Genomic DNA, 18,021 nt, shown 5'->3' with positions numbered 1-18,021 from the left:
TTGTTTTCTTTTATTTCGAACAATAGGCAGTTATTTCGGGAATTATCACGATTTTTTTATATTAAATTTTTAACAACCTTAAATGCATAAACACATACATTTGTTACGTCAAAAGTTGTTTAGATCTTGAAATAAAAACTATAAATAAATGTTTAGTAATTTTGCATTTTTTTTAATATTTTAACTTTGGTTTATCTTATCAAAGCAACTTGTATCCATTCATCACTAATTTTGACGTAACTGACGTTTGTGACAGAATCAAAATGGCGGATGGCGGGAATTTTTTTAATGAACACTGCTTATTGTTCCTTTAATGTCTTCAAAGCCCAAGGATACTTTGTTAGCTTTAATAACAATGGCTATTTCAAATGTTTTAGTTTATGTACCTCTGAGGGCAGTTTATAGGCACAGTTGCTGCGAAATTATTATATTTAGTTGTAATCGTTTTTTCTATTGTATTCCTGTATTGTGAAATGTTATTCATTTTACGTTGTGATCATGTGAGTGCAAAATTTCGTTTATTGTAACCAGTTTAATTTGACCTTACGTCAATGAGGGCAGCAGAAGTTAGCGCATGTATTTTTTCTGCGTAGTCCAAGAGCAGTATTTTTTAGTTGTAATCTTTATTATTATAACTTTTTTTTTTATAATATAATTTTTAACATTTATGAAATTCGATCGTTAGTTTATTTCTAACAATGAAATATTTAATAAAGAAATCAAAAAATTATTCGACTTTTATTTGAAAAAGAATCGATCCCTTAACTTTTCATGATTTAAACGAACTATCGCATGCAAACTTCGTTAGTGTAGTATTTAAAAAAATGTTATCTATTATGTTACCGAGTGTATCTACCTTCTAGTTAAAATCCCATCAAATTCAGCCCAGTCGTTTCGGAGATTACCCGGGTCAAACGCGGCTTACGTCCGCAATGTCGCGAAATCTCTGTCTGTCCACACAGACATTTCTTAAAAGCAATTTTCGTTATCATCAACGCAAATAGGTCTCGAAATCTGGAATTTTTATTTTGATATTACAAACATATACCCTTTTATTATATCCATATTTACATTTTTATTTTGGAGTAAGTTGTCTGCAATCACATGTTTTTGAACAATTCCTATTTTATTAAAAAGTTCTACGCTTACGACACGCCTTTATCTGTATTTTTAAGCTACTAAAATTAGAGGTTAAATGAATTGAAAAAATCCTTCATGTGGAACGGGGACCATAAACTACATGTTGACATGGAGAAAGCGAGGTTGCCATGGTAACGATAATCATTATCCAATGTCAAATTCCTTCGTTGTGATTTGTGCATTAGAATTTTGACATTTGCAATTGAAAGTAAAAAAAAATAAAAAACCCAGAAACGTAAACACAACTGCTTTATTTTATATAAATATAATTTTATATTTGGATACCACACTTTAGTATTGTTAGAACGTTTTCGAAGTATTTATATGACAGGATATATATTACAGATTACATTCACATATATATTCATGTGCCGGGCGGCGGCGGCGGGCGGCGCGCCCACTGCGGCTGCGGCGGCGGCGCGCAGTACGCCGCGCCGAACACCGGCCCCGGCCGCGGCGCCGCGCTCGCCGCCGGCACCGGACCGAACATTCGCGGTCTGCCTCCGAACTGGTATTCGCTGACGAACGGAGGAGGAATGTAAGGATCGAAGGGCGGCGCGCACATCGGGGGCCGGTTGAAGGGCGGCCTCAACGGTCGGGGAAAGGAATCATTATGTGACCTTCTGCTCTCATTTAAATCCCACGCAAACCACGGATTGACGAACCTCATCGGCCGTCTTTCCGCGAACGGGTTGATTCCTCCCCTACCGAACCCGACCTCGTATCCGAAACGGCTGCTGCTCTCCGAGGGTCTTTGGTTTCTTCTTTTATCTCTTTTGGGCGGTTGGCTGATGGTTTTGCTGGTCTCCCCGCTGTCGGTCGTCTTGTTCTGTTCCTTGCGGGCGCGGTTGGCGCGGCGCTCCTCCTCGTCGTCGGAGAAGTCCACGTGGCTCGGCGGCGGCTCGATGTCGTGCAGCCACGATGCATCGGAACCTTTCGATCTGGAAATACAAAGAACATTTTGCTTTATTCCATACAAAAATACTTGTCAAAACAAACATTCCTGCATACTATGAATATCGGTTTCAGCGCTCCTAACGCGCTGGGTGAAGTTTCCCGGGCCCCTTTTATACCATGATTTACGGAGTAGCAGTAAATAGGCTTAAGGGCAAAGACATACAAAATACCTTGAACGAAAGAAAACCTTGAAAGATACTTTATCTTTAAAATACTAAAATGCAAGGTACAAAATACATTGATAAAAGACAAAATATGTATTTTGTATCTGTATTTCAAATACAAAGTCTATATAAATCACATCTCTGCTTAAGAGCTTGTAAATCGCTGACTAATGGCCCCACCGCCCTGGGCGGTCGCCCAAACGCCCTACTATGTATTATCTCCAGTACTGACTTCATGAGCTCTGTGAGGAAGACGTAGTTGGTGTGATCACGGCTGCGCGGCGCTATGTACACGTCCATGCCGGGCTGCACGCCGCGCTCCTTCACGTGATCCACGGAGTTGAACCGCACACAGTAGTGGGGCTCCGTCACCTGACAGAAACATTTCACAATACAAATAACCTTCAAAGACAATAGAACATAAATAAATAAGCCATTATTATCAATGTATACATCATCTCCTTTACTTTATGTTACTCTCGTAAGTGCGGCGCCCTGGGTTTTCTTCCAAACAATTTTATCATCCATCATCTGTCATCACTTCCTTCTTAATCATGTCACTTTTCACACAATCCATCCATCTCTTTCTAAGTCTACCTCTACCAGTGTACCACCACACTCATAACTCTATACATGTAATAAAATTAAAGTGTCTATTAGTAGTATTACCAAAAAGTCTAGCTTCTCCTGTGCCACTGAGTTGCCTGTAAGATATTGCTCATAGCAATAAGGCTGCCCTTGCACATATTTTGTATTAGTATAGTTTAAACATTTGTATTATTAGAATTTAACTTTTTTGTATAAAGTTTTAAATAAAGAACCTAATTTACTAAAATTTGCATCACTGATAACAAGAAAAGTATTCTAGTAAAACAATTTGACAGATGTGCAAACATCATGATGTTTTCTCTGCCTGTAGGGATGTGGAGTAAATGTTAACTTACCGGTCCGAATACATCAAACACCTTCCCCAACGCACGAGCACCATTATCAAGGAACAATATGCTGTCTAAATCTACAGCCGGAGTTTCTGGCAGCGCACGAATTATCACTGGAAATGAACAGGATATAACAAATTAGATAAAATAGTTTCCTAAAATTATGAAACAAAGATACAAACTAATTTACATTTATGTACTTGTAATAAATACTAAAATACTTGAAATTATTGAAAGTAATGAGAATATTCAAGTGAAACTTTTTACTGACTTTTAATGACCCCTTGGTCATTGGGCTGATTGACCAATCAATCATACCATAAGGCCATTTGGAATCCACTTTCAAAATGTGTAACAAATAAAGGAAAGCTTGTATTTAGGCATTTGTTATCTTTTTACAAGTTTAACTACAAAAAAAAGATTAATTTTACATTCATTTAGGTTATATACATAATGCTTGCTAAATTATAAACTTTGAATTTAATATATCTTTGAAGTTTATTAATGTAGTAAATTTATCTCACCTAATCTATCTACAATGTTGAGGATGGTGCCAATCTTGGTGGTGTCCTGTGCCGGCAGGCTGATAGCGAGGTCTTCAATAGGCGGCAGGTCATCCAGACCCAATTCTCCATGAACTTTTATTGGTTCTGCTTTACTTTGTTTTTCACCGTCTTCATCTCTAAATGATATATTAACTTATTAGCTTTTGATGTCCATGAGTAAGTAGTAGAAATATTAAATTCATATAAGATAAATAATATTTTAAAGATTACTGTCACTTAATTAAATAAACTCAATTTGCATTAAATAGTATTTACTGCATTAATAAAAAAGATAAATATAATAAAGGCAGTACACATACCCACTAGAATTGTTACTCTGCACAGCCTCTATCCAGCCCTCATCGTCGCTGGAGTCGCTTGAAGGCGTCGAATAGGATTCACTATCAACATCTCTATATTCAGTCACTTCATAATTAACCACATCACTGTCTGAACCATCTATTATCATATTTGTTGAAGTTTTTACATCTCTCTCCGCTTTGGAACGGGGCAAAGGGCCGTGGGCGCAAGCATTTATAATGTTATTTTTTAAAACCATTTCACTGTGTTCCGTGTGATCGTATTCTTCACTGCCGATTTGTCCACTCGAAGTCCCATCAATATCTTCCGATTCAGAATCCGAGGTGCCGTAATCGCCAACGAGACTTCGCGGCACATTTTTATTGTTTATTTCGTCGTGTTTTTCCATGGTGGTGCAAAAATGGAAGGTATTTTTCAATGCCGTCCACGATGTGTGTTGGAAAATGAACTAACAAAGGATTTGATGGAGAAAAAAAATTACACTTTATGTAACCATATCTTGACAAAGGTCTGTACGAATCGCAAATTCGCAACTGGCCTCGCGAAAAATGCAACCACGCAAACGTGAAAATGCAGAAAACGATGGATGAACAGAAAACAATCAGTATCAATAAAATTATGACATTTGCTCATAATTCGCACAGATAAGATAAGACGGGATGTATGACAGTAGTAAGGATGTACATTTACACCGGTATTTTACGATACCAGGTTTTTAAGTCTTGGCCTGTGTAAAAGATAGTTACTTTCCAATTAATATTATTGTAATTATTTGATCCCGTTGAACATTGTACAAATTGCTACAAGACTTTTTTGCCACACCACACATTTTTCAAGTGTTTGGTGGGATGTGCAGTAACTGGTTACTCGAGGAGTTAAGGTTAAGACTAAAAGTAATAAATAAAGTCTCAAAGCTCAGAAGGATAAAAAAATTTATTAACGCATGTAGAATTTATAAAATAGATACAATGGTATTCATACATGTATTTGAGTTTAATCTTTTTGTTCATTCTTGAAAAGGTATAGCAGGAAGTAATTTTCCTTCGCAGCTACCGAAGCCGATTCTGATGCCATTTTCATCTAAACAATATCCGCGTAAAATGACAGTGTCGCCATCTTGTAGGAATTTTCTTTCTTCTCCATTAAGCAAACGCAGAGGTTTAGTTCCTTTCCAACTGAGCTCCAGCATGCTTCCGTACGAATCAGATGTCTACAAAAGGAAAATACGTTAAAACAGCCTTTGTTATTTTCTCGCAGATATAACCGACTTTTATATGAGCAGAAAAAGTAAGTTTCACACACTCACTAAGATCTGGCTAGTAAACATTTTCTTCTTTTCCCAAGCGAGTGATTATTAACATGTACAATTTTTTAATGAAAAACTGAGATGTAGTTTATTATATGGATTTTTTTAGTAGCTGTTTCTATGCTAGCTCTTGTTAACGCATGAGTGAGAAAAATTTAGTGTTTCGGGTGCATCGTGTAAATACTAACATCACCACTGATGGTGCCGGAGCCGAGCAGGTCTGCGGCGCGCAGGCTGCAGCCGGTGACCGTCTGCTGCGCCAGCTGCTGCTTCACTGTCCAGTACAGGAAGCGGTAGTTGGACCGGCAGATGGTCGTTGCTACTGGAGAGCTCTCGGCTGAAATGTATTGTATTGTACAAATAGAAGTATTTAACTGCCGAATTTAAAAAAAAAGATTGGATGCAATTCTGTCTACAATGATCTTGATCCCACTTAAGTTACTCTTTCGGAGTATGAGACTACAATCTTCTAATTTACATGTTAAATTATAAATATAGTATTTTTTACTAATAAGTTAAAATTATGTATAATTTAGTTTTTTAGAATTTAATTTTATACTCACGTCTTAAATCCACTTCGAGTTTGATGTCAAAGTTGAATTTATCATCGTGCCGTAGGTAGGGGAAGGGCGGCTTGTCCTGCGGGTAGTTGTCTACGATGTAGGGGCGCAGCGCCTCTATGGTTACGATCCACGGAGATATACTGGTGCCGAGGTTCTTAGCTGTGAAAGGTCCTAGGGGAACATACTCCCACTTCTGGATGTCACGAGCTGAAAACATTTGTTAACTTGCGTTGAATTTCTAAACAATGGTATGTTTTATGGTCAAAATGACCATATAACATTTCATTGTGATTTCTTTAAAATACATTCAATTATTATAATACATTTGCTGTTTATATTTTACAATTATAGGAAAATTAATAAAATAAACAACAATTTGATTAATTACTACTTAATAATTTCCTTACCACTCCAATCATTCATAAGAACGAATCCAAAGAGTTTGTCCTCAGCTTCCTTAGCAGTGACCCTCTGCCCGACGCTGGTGGGGGGACCACCCACGAAGCATGCCATCTCCAACTCGAAGTCCATTAGACGACAGGGACCGAAGTGGGGTTCGGCACCTATGAAGAATACATAATATTACCCATAACTCATCTTTAACTCGAAATTAGTTTTAGTTTCCGTAACACTTGAAAAAATCTTAATTGTGTTAAAATTAAGCTTACTGCCGTACTTAGAACCTTACATTAGTCACTAAAAGCGACACTAATGGGTTTCTAAAGTACTGAGAGTGCAGTATTTAGCGATTTTTAAATATTTTCGCCTACCTTCGACTGGTAAAGTCTGTCCATACGGTCTGTAGATAGGCGTGCCGGACACCACTATCGAACTGCAGCGGCCGTGGTAACCGATAGGTATGTGCTTCCTAAAAAATATAATATCTACGTTACTTTTCAATTTATATCTGGAGTCTAATAGAAAACAGGACACAGAAGGTAAACTTTAAGTAGTTTTAAGCAGTACCGATTTAGTTCCGGTAGAGATAGACCTAGATAGAGATAAATGGATTGCATGAAAGGTGACGTGATCAAAAAGGGAGTCATGACTGAGATGACGTATGATAGAGTTATGTGGAGGACAAAAACCTGTTGCGCCGACTTTACAGGAATACAAAGAGGAAGATGATGAGCACTTACAGTGGTAGTGCCCGCTTTAACATCTTAGCAATAGCACGAACACACAGAAGACAGGCGTGAAATGGAAGCAATTCCGTGTTTCGTCTGATGAGTGTGGTGCCGGAGGCCTAATTTAAGTCCCTTTCTCTTTACCACCCTTTTCTTAGAAGGAGAGGATGGGTAGGGGAAGTGGATTTGACGGAGGAGGAGATACATAGGAAGGGGAAATTTTCTTTTTTATGTGCGTCTCCTCCTCTGTCGGATAAGGGTAGGTAACGCATCTGCAAATGTGTATGTCTATGGGCAGCGGTCGCTCCGCCATTTTGGCGGATTCAGGTGGCCGCTTGCTCGTTTGCCACCTTATGTCATAAAAAAACGATTATTTTTTTGAATACGAATACAGACCAGTTAGAAGGCAATGCGTTCTCTTTGCCACGGAACATGATACCAACGTTAGTGGCGTGATGTATGGACGAGTAGAAGTCAGAGTAGTCTCCGATCTCCGCTGGGACGTGCATCTTCCCCTCACTTTGTTTGACGAACGCTCTGGAAAATCAAGGTGTATTATGCAAATTATTTGGTTCATAAATTTAAAATAATCGGAACAGTGGGGACAAAAAGCGATCTCTTCACTTTTAGCAATCACTTTCAGAGATTTAATATTTTTGTAAGTAAAAATAGGAGTCGTGTTTGTGAAGGCGAGGTATTTTTTCAGTCACTTTGATATTGAAAGTTAAACAGTGTCTATCATATCGCTATTTTACCGTGCCCTAAGGTCAGCGTCATTCTGCAGCGTTGAATTAGAAACATCTAGAAGGCTTTGTATTGTACTCCTTGCTTCCAGCCAGTGTGGTTTAGTCAAGCTCATAAAGGAATTCAGTTTCTCCTCCTGAAATTAATCTTATATTTTTATGTGACCATACTTTTACAGTAAGACATTTATTCTCCTACGTCTGGTCTTTATGACAAAACTAGTTTTCGTCCCCGACTCCGTCCGCATGAAATAAAAAAAACAAAAGTAAGTAGCCTATGACCTCATCCAGACTATGCTCTACCTCTATGCCAATTTTCATTGAGATCAGTTCAGCCTTTTAGGCGGCAAACTCTAACAAACATCCATCCCTCCATCTAAACTTTCGCACTACCGTCTGATTGCGATTATTTATGTAACACGTTTTAATTTCGCCTGCATTGTGCATTAATAGAATTGCGGCACATTGAACTTTAGCATGCTCTTGACTTGTCCTTTTATTCATATCAGCTTGTATAAATAAATCACATAATGTAACCAAAACAATAGGTGTGAGCCACATATGTTTAATTTTTTTTCGAATTTTATATGCAAATGTATAAATTGAAATTCACCCAAACCGAAACACTTTTAAAGGGCGGAGTAATATACAATTTTTACAGTGGTAGTGCCCGCTTTTACATCTTAGCACGAATAGGCCGGCTCGCCCGGTGTAATACCACGACCACACAGAAGACAGGCGTCAAATGGAATCAATTCCGTGTTTCGTCTGATGAGTGTGGTGCCGGAGGCCTGATTTAAGTCTCTTTCTCTTTACCACCCTTTTCTTATAAGAAGGGGATGGGAAGGGGAAGTGGGCTAGACGGAGGAGGAGATGCATAGAAAGGGGAAATATCCTCTTTATGTGCATCTCCTCCTCTGTCGGATAAGGGTAGGCAACGCATCTGCAATTGCGCATATCTATGGGCAGCGGTCACTTCGCCATTTTAGCGGATTCAGGTGGCCGCTTGCTCGTTTGCCACCTTGTGTTATAAAAAAAAAACATGAATATTATAAAATTGGATTTTCTTATTTGATTAATCATACTAACTAATATTATAAATGCGAAAGTTTAGATTGATAGATGTTTGTTAGAGTTTGTAACCTAAACAGCTGAACGGATCTCAATGGAATTTGGCATAGACGTAGAGCATAGTCTGGATGAAGACATAGGCTACTTATTTTTGGTTTTTTATTTCATGCGGACAAAGTCGCGGGCGAAAGCTGGTTAACTTTAAATACTATGATAACGTTATAATATTTAAATGTCACATAACGAGAATCGTTAATTCGAGTTTTTAAAATATCCAAGACTGGCAATAAAAAAACCGGCGGAATGAATAGCATTTTCAATAACGGAAACTTACTATTAATTTGAATAATAACATAATTTATACTAAAATATTGCGCAATGACACACCTCCTTAGACCATAAACAAAAAATTAGCATATTGTTTACTTGTACCTTAAAAACATGTTGTTTGTCCTTCAACAAGGGACCGTTGAATAAATGAGATATTGCGTTCAAGTCTAGAATCCATTCTCCTATTGCAACTCCGATATGTTTATCTGTCTGGAAATACAAAATAGTATTTTTAATCAGTAACTGCAGGGATTAAGATGTAAGCACATAATAAAGGGCAGACAGAGACCCCTGATTTCTTTTTGCTATGATTTTGATTAGCTCTATACAAACTAAAATTTGTGTAAAAATATTTTGTTGTCTTTAACAGGATCTCCAAAAGTAGATTATCAATTCATCTGTATTTTTTACAGAATAAACGCCTTAGTTATTGTAAGAGTATAATTCGGAAGTATTACCTAATAGTTTATAAAAAAAGATTTACTCTGTCTACCCTAATTTGATTTCTATAAATTCATTTAAATTAAAAAATCAAGTTCTATTAATTTAACATTATATACTAATTGTACATGCAATTCTTACATAAAATTAACTGTCAGATTAGAATATCTTTATTACTGGTATTAAAAAAATAAACAACTTACATTCTTCGGCGATGTAAATACACCGTAAGGGAGATTTTCAATTGGAAAATCGGAATTCGGTGAATATTCGATGTACGATTTCATTTTGTTACAACTATGTCCACCGTCCAACTGTATTATTTTGTTATTCTACGTTTTATACGATAGATAAACTTGTTTTATTTATGTAAATGTACTAGACGAACGAGTTATAAAGCCGGCCGGTGCGAATCGACTGACTGGATTCCTACAGTCGCCAAGGTCATAATTACATTGCGCTTATCTGTGAATGATACCGTGGATTTCCACTGTCGAAAAACTTGTTTAGAAACATATTTTGGTCCTCCGTATCGTTTTTTTTTTTAAATTAAACGATATTTTAATACGTTGTTCCTGAAATGGAATATCGGACACTCGCTGCAAATGTCAAAAACTACAAACTTAACCTAAAAATGTTTGTATAAGAGAATGTAACTCTGAAACCGGTAATGCCCTGCTATTTTGCAATTAAGGAATAAAACAAAATACACTTTATATTTGAAATTACTTTATTACATCAATATATTCGTATTTACATGTCGAAGTCGACTTTACTAAGGCTAGGGAGCAGCGGGTCCTTGCGCAGGGTCTTGCGGCCGAACGCATTGCTCTGAATGAGGCGTTCGCGAGATTCCTTGACTGCCTGGAAACATGCAAGCGTTGGTGTATGACAGAAACACTAAATGCATACTGTAATTGATTTTTCTTTTCGCCGTTAAGAACTCTTTATGATGTCTTGGAACCAATATTGCGGGCTTAGGGCTTTTTTACGACTATTATTTCCTGGGACTCGTTAAATTTCTTAAGTGTAGTTTAGTATCTGGTCAGTGGCGTGTTTACTCTAAGTTCCAGAAGGGCGAATATTACTATAGCCACTAGCGCTACTTCTCTATATGATCTCAAGTACTTGTTTTGACGAATTGCAAACTATTTACGACTAAACAACGATAACGCTGCATCATAACGATGTATTGAGAAAGTGTCAGATCTCAGAATTAGATTCGTAATTTTGCTGAGTTTATACGAAAAATTGTAAAGACGTGGTACAGTCAGCTGCACAAATATGTATACATTTTTAAAGCTTTAGAAACTTGTATACGCTATCGGTTTAAGAAATATGAATGCATGAATCTGTCTGTATGCTGTCTGCTATGAATTTTCGCTACTGGTGATAAGGTGCATATTGAAATGAGAAGTGACGTGTTTATATGTTTACTTATTTATGCAGCTGACTGTACAGTTTAAGGTCATGTTAGTCTAGAAGGGAGGAATTTTAATAAGGGAATGATTCAAATACGATATAAAGTATACGAACAGTAAGCATTCATATAATTTTAATAGTAACAATTCAGTATATGGATGGTTTGGTACAAGAAAAGAAAAAAATACGTGTAGGATTTATACATAGCTTATTTGTGTACAAACGAATGTAATAAAGCTTATCACTGTCTAAATATGTAATAATTTAGAATTCACATTATCTTCTAATAATAATAAAGCAATAGTAATAGATTATTTAATATTAAACATTGTTTAGATACTTTTTTAAAACAAAAAAAGGGGTATATCAAAACATGTATAATTTAAATGATTATTAGAGTTTAGTTTTTCATCATAATTGCCTCTTTCATATTTAATTCTTTAGATGGACAACTAGTGCAAGTAAAGGAAGGCACTTTGGTGATTTGGAGTATTATTAAATAACAATGAAATATAAGGGAGCGGGGAATAAAATTTAAAAGATATACCAAATGTTTTAGCTGCCACATGTTCAGTTGTTTGCCTCAACAAGGACATTACTGAACCGAATTAGATATTATTTATTTCCTTATCAATTAATTGTATATAGTAAAGTTCTAGCTTATTTAAAAATGACAAAATATCCCGTGAATACATGAAATAAAAATGGTCCTTATATACTTAGTTGAAGTAATACATAGTTTTAACAAACTAAATGCATAATTACTTAGGAACCATAACAATAATATGCGATAGTTCAAGCTAATCTAATACAATGATAAACTAAAATTATAAATTACGTAGTAAACATAACTAGCATACTTTATAGTTAATAATTTTAATTAAAAGAATGTTTTAAATTAGGCGAAACATAACAAATTTTGTAAACAAACATGGTTGTAAAATCCATGCTTGAAATAAATAAATAAAATCAGGAAAACTTTAATTTCAATTCCCATTACAGCTTTATAACAATTAAGATTATAATAATATTATAAATGCGAATGTATGGATGTTTGTTACTGTCTTACTGACATAATCTCTAAGACATTTTTAGGACAATGTGGAAGAATACTGGACAAAGTCGCGGACAAAAGTTAGTAAACTCATTTAAAACCCAATAAAACTGATTGAATCCCTGTGATTTATCAAAAATAATACATATCTCAGTGGACATGAAAATTGGTCAAGGATTCCATTCCATACAACTAAAGGTATTTTATTTAAAGTAATATGAACATTTATGGAATCGCCTAATTTAAAACTACCCTCTAACTAACTATGCTACTAATGAGAAATCTCCTCTACACAATGTGGCATCAATCTGCTGCAGCGAGGGGAGACAGAGCTTCAACTTTCTCCTGTACGCAGGGTCTGATGCCAGAGGGTTCCTCTCCAAGTATATTGTTGCAATCTTCTTGTTATCTTTTAAATATTCCACCGACGACCATTCTGCTATTTGGTTGTCATTTAACTGTAATTAAAAGATACTTCAACAAGATGTTCAATTTAAGTCAGCTGTGAGAAACTTTTTATAAAATTTATACATTAATGGATTAACAAAAGAGATATGAGATACTATAATGCCTTGCATTTTATTAAATCTTTCAAATCTTACTAAAATGATACATTTGGATGTTTAGACAAATGGACGTTTGTTGGAGTATGTAGCTTAAACTGCTGAACAGATTTTAAATAAATTTGGCATGCATTTAGATTTGGCTACTTCCTGTTGCTTCTTTTGATTCCCCGCATTAAGTCACAGGTGAAACCTAGGACTATTTGTAGCATTGAATATGTTAACTTTATACACTAACAGGTGTATCAGCTATAAAGTTAAAGTTAGGAATAAACTGAGTATAGCAAATATAGGTACAAATTTTGCTCATACTTAGTTTACTCCTAAGTTTAACTTTATACAGCCTTAACAGATGAAAACATATAAATTGTAAGCAATTACTATTCTTAACTTACCCATAACTCTTCTAAATCATTCATATGCCTTAAGTTTTCTATAACCATGATTCTGTTCATCGCCAGATCCAAAGTTTCAAGTTTTACCTGGTTATCCAAATTCTCTATTAATGATATACCATTCTCTGATATATAAAGTTGTTCTAATGCTGTCAATTCTTGCAGATTTTCAATTTTAGTAATCCTATTATTCTGAAGTACTAAAATTTGTAAATCACTTAGGTCTTCTAGATTCTGGATTTTGTTAATTTTGTTCTTACCCAAGTAAAGTTGTTTTAAAGATTTCAAACCATTGAGATTCTTTATTTCCTGTAAATATAAAAACTTATGAGAATATAGGAAATGGGAATATTACAATAATAATGGTGGATTTTGAACCCATTATAAAGTGGATGATCTTTGACCATTTGGTTATTGGTATTATTATGGCCAGTATCAAAAAGAATAAAAATAAGATTAAAAAGTAAAAACATACCCGAATTCGATTATCACCCAGCTCTAATAATTCTAGCTTTGGTAGATGATTAACATTTTTGATTTCATTTATTTTATTAGAGCTTAAAAATAATTTCTTCAATTTTAATAAATTCCCCAAACCTGTGATTTCTTTGATTCTATTAAAAGACAGGTCAAGTATTCTGAAATATACAGAAAAAATTTTAAACATTACTTCACTTTACTGCAGATTATAACTGCCCAAATACTTATAACAAAAGGTTACTATCCCTCTGGTTATCTTTGAAATTGTAAAGACAAATAATAATAATAAAAGCGGTTTCATAAGCGCAGAATTAAATTTAAAAATAAAAAAAAAAACAAGAAAACGTTTATCATCTGTGCCAAATTTCATCAAATTCTGTTAAGCATTTTGGAGATAGTAACATACATCCATCCAAATTGATGCATTTAGTTTAGTATGATAGAATTAAACATATCACTTACTCAAGGTTAACAAGGTTGTCCAAATTCTCGATGACAACAATTTGATTGTCATACAACTCTAGTTCCACTAAAGTCTGTAAGGTATCTAATCCCTCAATCTTTTTAATGAGATTCCATCTTAAATATAACCTGCAAAAAAATAAAATTTTATGAAGAAACTGCATTAACAACAGATCACAAATATACAAATTTGTTGCATCTACTCCTTAAAATATATGGCAAAACCAAGCTATAATCCGCCGTCACTTTCTATAATCAAATTATACTTCAGTATTAACAAAGATATTGCAAATATTTAATAGCTACTAAGAATTTGAAATAAATAGTTTGACGTATTCATTAGGATTATAATGTAAACCTCTCTAAGTTCTTCAATGGTTCCAGATTCTCAATCTTGCCGATCCTTCCATGGTTCAAGTCGAGCTCTTCAGTATTTTCGTTTACAATAATTATTTCCTGAGTATCAACGTCTGCAGGCGGAGGAGGCGTTACTGGCGGTGGAGGAGACCCTTCGTGTTCCATTGCCTGGTCCTCATTTGTATTTTCGTTTTTATTAGTCATCGGCGTATCCTTATTTTCTAGGTAATTTAAAAAAAAAATAATGAGATGACTTATTGCACTGTAAAAATTAACCTCAAAGGAGACGTACCTGCCATAGCTAAACCTTTTCACTATGGAAACATACAACTTCGATTTTAAGTTGTAATATTTACATTTAATTATTTCTTCTGGGAATAAATTCAATCATATAAGGAAAATTAAGAAAATGATTCATCGATTGACATTGACAAATCAGTTGAACAACAATGTCTAATGTTGTGAAATCGATAACTCGTTTTTCTGATGTTTCGAAATAAATTAAAGATTAAATTATATAAAAATCTTCAGTAATTTCATTAGCACTGAGAATGTTTTAAATTATATTTTAATTTAAAATAATACGCTTTTAAAAAGTGACCGACGTCTTGCCTGGAATTGAACACACAGTATACTTGTACTTAATTATTTTACTAAGTTGAACGAATCGATAATTTATTTGTATTCGATTCTCGTGAACGAGAAGTCTGAAATTATTTGACATTTAAGTTTAATACTGTTTTGTTTTGACTCCGCCAAAATTTAAATTTTTATCAACTTAAGTAATTAAAAGGTTTTAATTAAGACCATTGCAATGCATATGTGTTTATCCAATGTTTAAGTAAAATGTTATTGTGTTATCGCGGGCGTGTCGGTTGTTCGGGACTATTATGGAGAACGGGAGTCATTTTGACGGAGAAAAGATAGAAAAATTTGATATCAAAATAAAAAAGAAGCCCAAAGATGGAGTAATACTACAGCTTCATCACACTGTTCGAGATTCGCATGGAGACTGTCGTCGAATTCGTTTTTCACTGGCTGTATTTGATGATAGTCAGGAAAAGCTTGCATGTACTGATAATGCAGGAAACTTGTTTATTATCGACTTTTGTGATTTAAAGTTTTGGAAATTAGTAAATCATGGTATATGCACAGCTCTACACTTTGTACCTGACAGACTCGACGCATTAGTCGTTGCTAGTTCAAATAAATTTGATCTCAATTTCTTAGACACAGAAACTGGATGTGTGTCTCTTACTTTGACTGGACATACAGATCATATTAAACATATATCATTCTCTAAAACTAAGTTGAACAATTTACTAACTGCTAGTCATGCTGAAGCTATTTTATGGGAACTTAAAAACTGTACAAAATACTTTACATTAAATACTCATTTAGGATCACAAATACAACAGATAATGTTTACACCAGCAGGAGATTACCTGGTTGCGTGTTTTCAAAATGATACAGTACAAATATGGAGACATGATACAATGAAATCTGTGAAACAGATTATACCAACTGGCTTGAAACATATAAAAAATATAGAATTCACATTGAATGGAAGAGCAATGGTAATTGCAGGACTTGTGCCTAAATTGATTTTATTCAGCATGGATACATGGAAAGCTGTGAAGTCTATAGATTTAACAAAATACAATATAAAAGGTGTGCAACATGTTGCCTTTGTACCTCAAATGTTTGATGGTGGGGCAAATAAAGTACTTGCCATTTTAAGTAGCAATTGTACTCTTCATTTATTAGATTTAGATACACAAGATCTTATAACTAACATATGTCCTCAATCTTCAAGTATCAAGAAAATTGTTGTAAGTCCTACTGGAAAATACTTTCTGTGCATTTTACAGCTTGGAGAAGTTAATATATACAATTCATCATTAGTCATAGAGAATTCCAAAGATGTAATCATTGCTCCGGAGAAGAAAGAATTGCCCGGTTGCTCTACACACACATATAGATGTAACATACAAAGTTTAGCAAATAAATCAGCAGTTGAACAGAAGATGCGTGCATGTATGGACAGCGCTAGATTACGAAGAATTCTAATGCAATATGGAGAATATCCTGATAAGTTCCGTTCAATTATATGGAAATCTCTTTTGATCACACCTAAAAATAAGGTAGCATATTCAGCTTTAGTTGATAAAGGCATCCATCCAGCATATAAGAATATAGAAAAACAATTTACCATACACAGTACTGTTACACTTAAGAATTTGAAAAGATTACTCTCATGTCTTGCACATTGGTGTCCTCTATTTGGAGTGATGAAGTTTTTACCCGGTTTTGTCTTTCCTTTTGTAAAAGTGCTACAAAAAGACCCCCTACTTTTATTTGAATGTGTGGCAACTATTCTTATGAATCAATGTCAATTGTGGTTTGAATATGCACCATTTCCACCTATAAGTGTTTTAGCTATGATTGAAAATGTGCTCGCTGAACATGATCAGCAGTTACTTGACCATTACTGTCAGCTGGGTGTGACCAGTCAAATATATGCATTGAAGATATTAGAGACAGCATTTAGTGAGGTCCTCACCTGCACCGAGTGGCTCGTCCTATGGGACCACATACTTAGCAACGAACCAGCTTACATTTTAATGATTGTTGTCTCGTATAATATTGTCCAAAAAAATGCGATAAGGCGTTTAAAAACCGTTGATCAAATTGAGAAATTTTTTCACCTACAAAATCCAATAAATATGAAAATGTTTCTTAAGAAAGCTTATGTATATTTAAACGATACTAGTGAAGAGGTCCATCCGAGACGGTTTTTTAATAGTTTCGTATCATTAGAAAAAGGTGGTTGTTATCAACAATTCACTGGTTATCCAAAAGCAACGATATGTTTGAAATTGGCAAGAGAGAAAAAGAAAGCAGTCAGTGCAGACAGATATACTCTCAGAGAACTCACAAAGAAGAGTCAGGAGAAAATAATTGATGAAGGAATTAATAAATTGGATGTCGATTCCGACAAAGATAATGATAAAGATGTAAAGGACAAATACTACAAGAAACACAGGCGAAAAAGTACAGTCCATCTCCAAAATAAAGACGATTCCAGAAGTCGGGTTCGAGAGGAATTCTTAAAAAACGTTTTCTTTACATCCGATTTGGGATTGAAAATAAGTAAAGAGACCGCGGAATCGATGCGGACGCGCAGGTTTCGGGAGTCTATACGGCCGAAGAAAAAAAGAAAATCGCCAGAAAAAATACATTCATTAGAAAAAGAAGTGGAGAAATTAATGAAAAGTTGTTCAAATTCAGATACATCCGATTGATGTTTAAATTATATTTAATAAATCAATGTCGATTATAATTTAATCGGCAAATATTTGTTGTGTTCACACCGATTGGTGAAAGGTGAATTATTTGAAAATGTTTAAAAATAAAAATAACGTTTTTTATATCTTCCATTTTATTTACCTTTGGTTTGCAAGTTTCGTAGTTATATTAAATATTTATATCGCTCCTTTTTAGCGTTATTCAAAGAGAACATATTTTCTCTTTGTTATACCTCGTGGGATGGACAAAGGCTTCAGATTTTTATTTGGCGATCCTTGCACGCTAGCTCTTTCAACAGTCCTACATCTTAAATCTTACATATTAACCTTAGTT

The 18,021-nt window shown here is 34.8% G+C and overlaps 4 protein-coding genes across 4 annotated transcripts; 1 reads left to right on the top strand and 3 right to left on the bottom strand.

Moving 5' to 3' along the window:
• Positions 1-1,372: 1,372 nt before the first annotated feature.
• On the bottom strand, positions 1,373-4,707 carry LOC106105197 (H/ACA ribonucleoprotein complex non-core subunit NAF1). Its single transcript, XM_013285467.1, has 5 exons — positions 4,065-4,707; positions 3,724-3,881; positions 3,206-3,312; positions 2,494-2,633; positions 1,373-2,081 (listed from the first exon to the last, which is right to left on the bottom strand). Exons 1-5 carry the CDS (start codon positions 4,451-4,453, stop codon positions 1,505-1,507), a joined length of 1,371 nt encoding a protein of 456 aa, XP_013140921.1. The 5' UTR covers positions 4,454-4,707; the 3' UTR covers positions 1,373-1,504.
• A 271-nt stretch (positions 4,708-4,978) lies between these two features.
• Positions 4,979-10,074, bottom strand: LOC106105198 (fumarylacetoacetase). Its single transcript, XM_013285468.1, has 9 exons — positions 9,850-10,074; positions 9,308-9,415; positions 7,817-7,941; positions 7,458-7,598; positions 6,705-6,802; positions 6,342-6,497; positions 5,935-6,141; positions 5,560-5,708; positions 4,979-5,275 (listed from the first exon to the last, which is right to left on the bottom strand). Exons 1-9 carry the CDS (start codon positions 9,931-9,933, stop codon positions 5,072-5,074), a joined length of 1,272 nt encoding a protein of 423 aa, XP_013140922.1. The 5' UTR covers positions 9,934-10,074; the 3' UTR covers positions 4,979-5,071.
• A 1,370-nt stretch (positions 10,075-11,444) lies between these two features.
• Positions 11,445-14,819, bottom strand: LOC106105217 (protein phosphatase 1 regulatory subunit 7-like). The gene is made up of 6 exons (XM_013285493.1): positions 14,672-14,819; positions 14,381-14,600; positions 14,023-14,151; positions 13,556-13,718; positions 13,081-13,389; positions 11,445-12,580 (listed from the first exon to the last, which is right to left on the bottom strand). Exons 1-6 carry the CDS (start codon positions 14,676-14,678, stop codon positions 12,386-12,388), a joined length of 1,023 nt encoding a protein of 340 aa, XP_013140947.1. The 5' UTR covers positions 14,679-14,819; the 3' UTR covers positions 11,445-12,385.
• A 272-nt stretch (positions 14,820-15,091) lies between these two features.
• LOC106105216 (TBC1 domain family member 31) lies at positions 15,092-17,810 on the top strand. Its single transcript, XM_013285492.1, has one exon. The coding sequence runs from the start codon at positions 15,270-15,272 to the stop codon at positions 17,682-17,684; it is 2,415 nt and encodes an 804-aa protein (XP_013140946.1). The 5' UTR covers positions 15,092-15,269; the 3' UTR covers positions 17,685-17,810.
• Positions 17,811-18,021: the final 211 nt, after the last annotated feature.

This window comes from Papilio polytes, unplaced genomic scaffold, assembly GCF_000836215.1.
Source record: "Papilio polytes unplaced genomic scaffold, Ppol_1.0 DF823177.1, whole genome shotgun sequence".
Classification (NCBI taxonomy): Eukaryota; Metazoa; Arthropoda; class Insecta; order Lepidoptera; family Papilionidae; genus Papilio; species Papilio polytes.
This window is presented reverse-complemented; position numbering and strand designations above follow the sequence as displayed.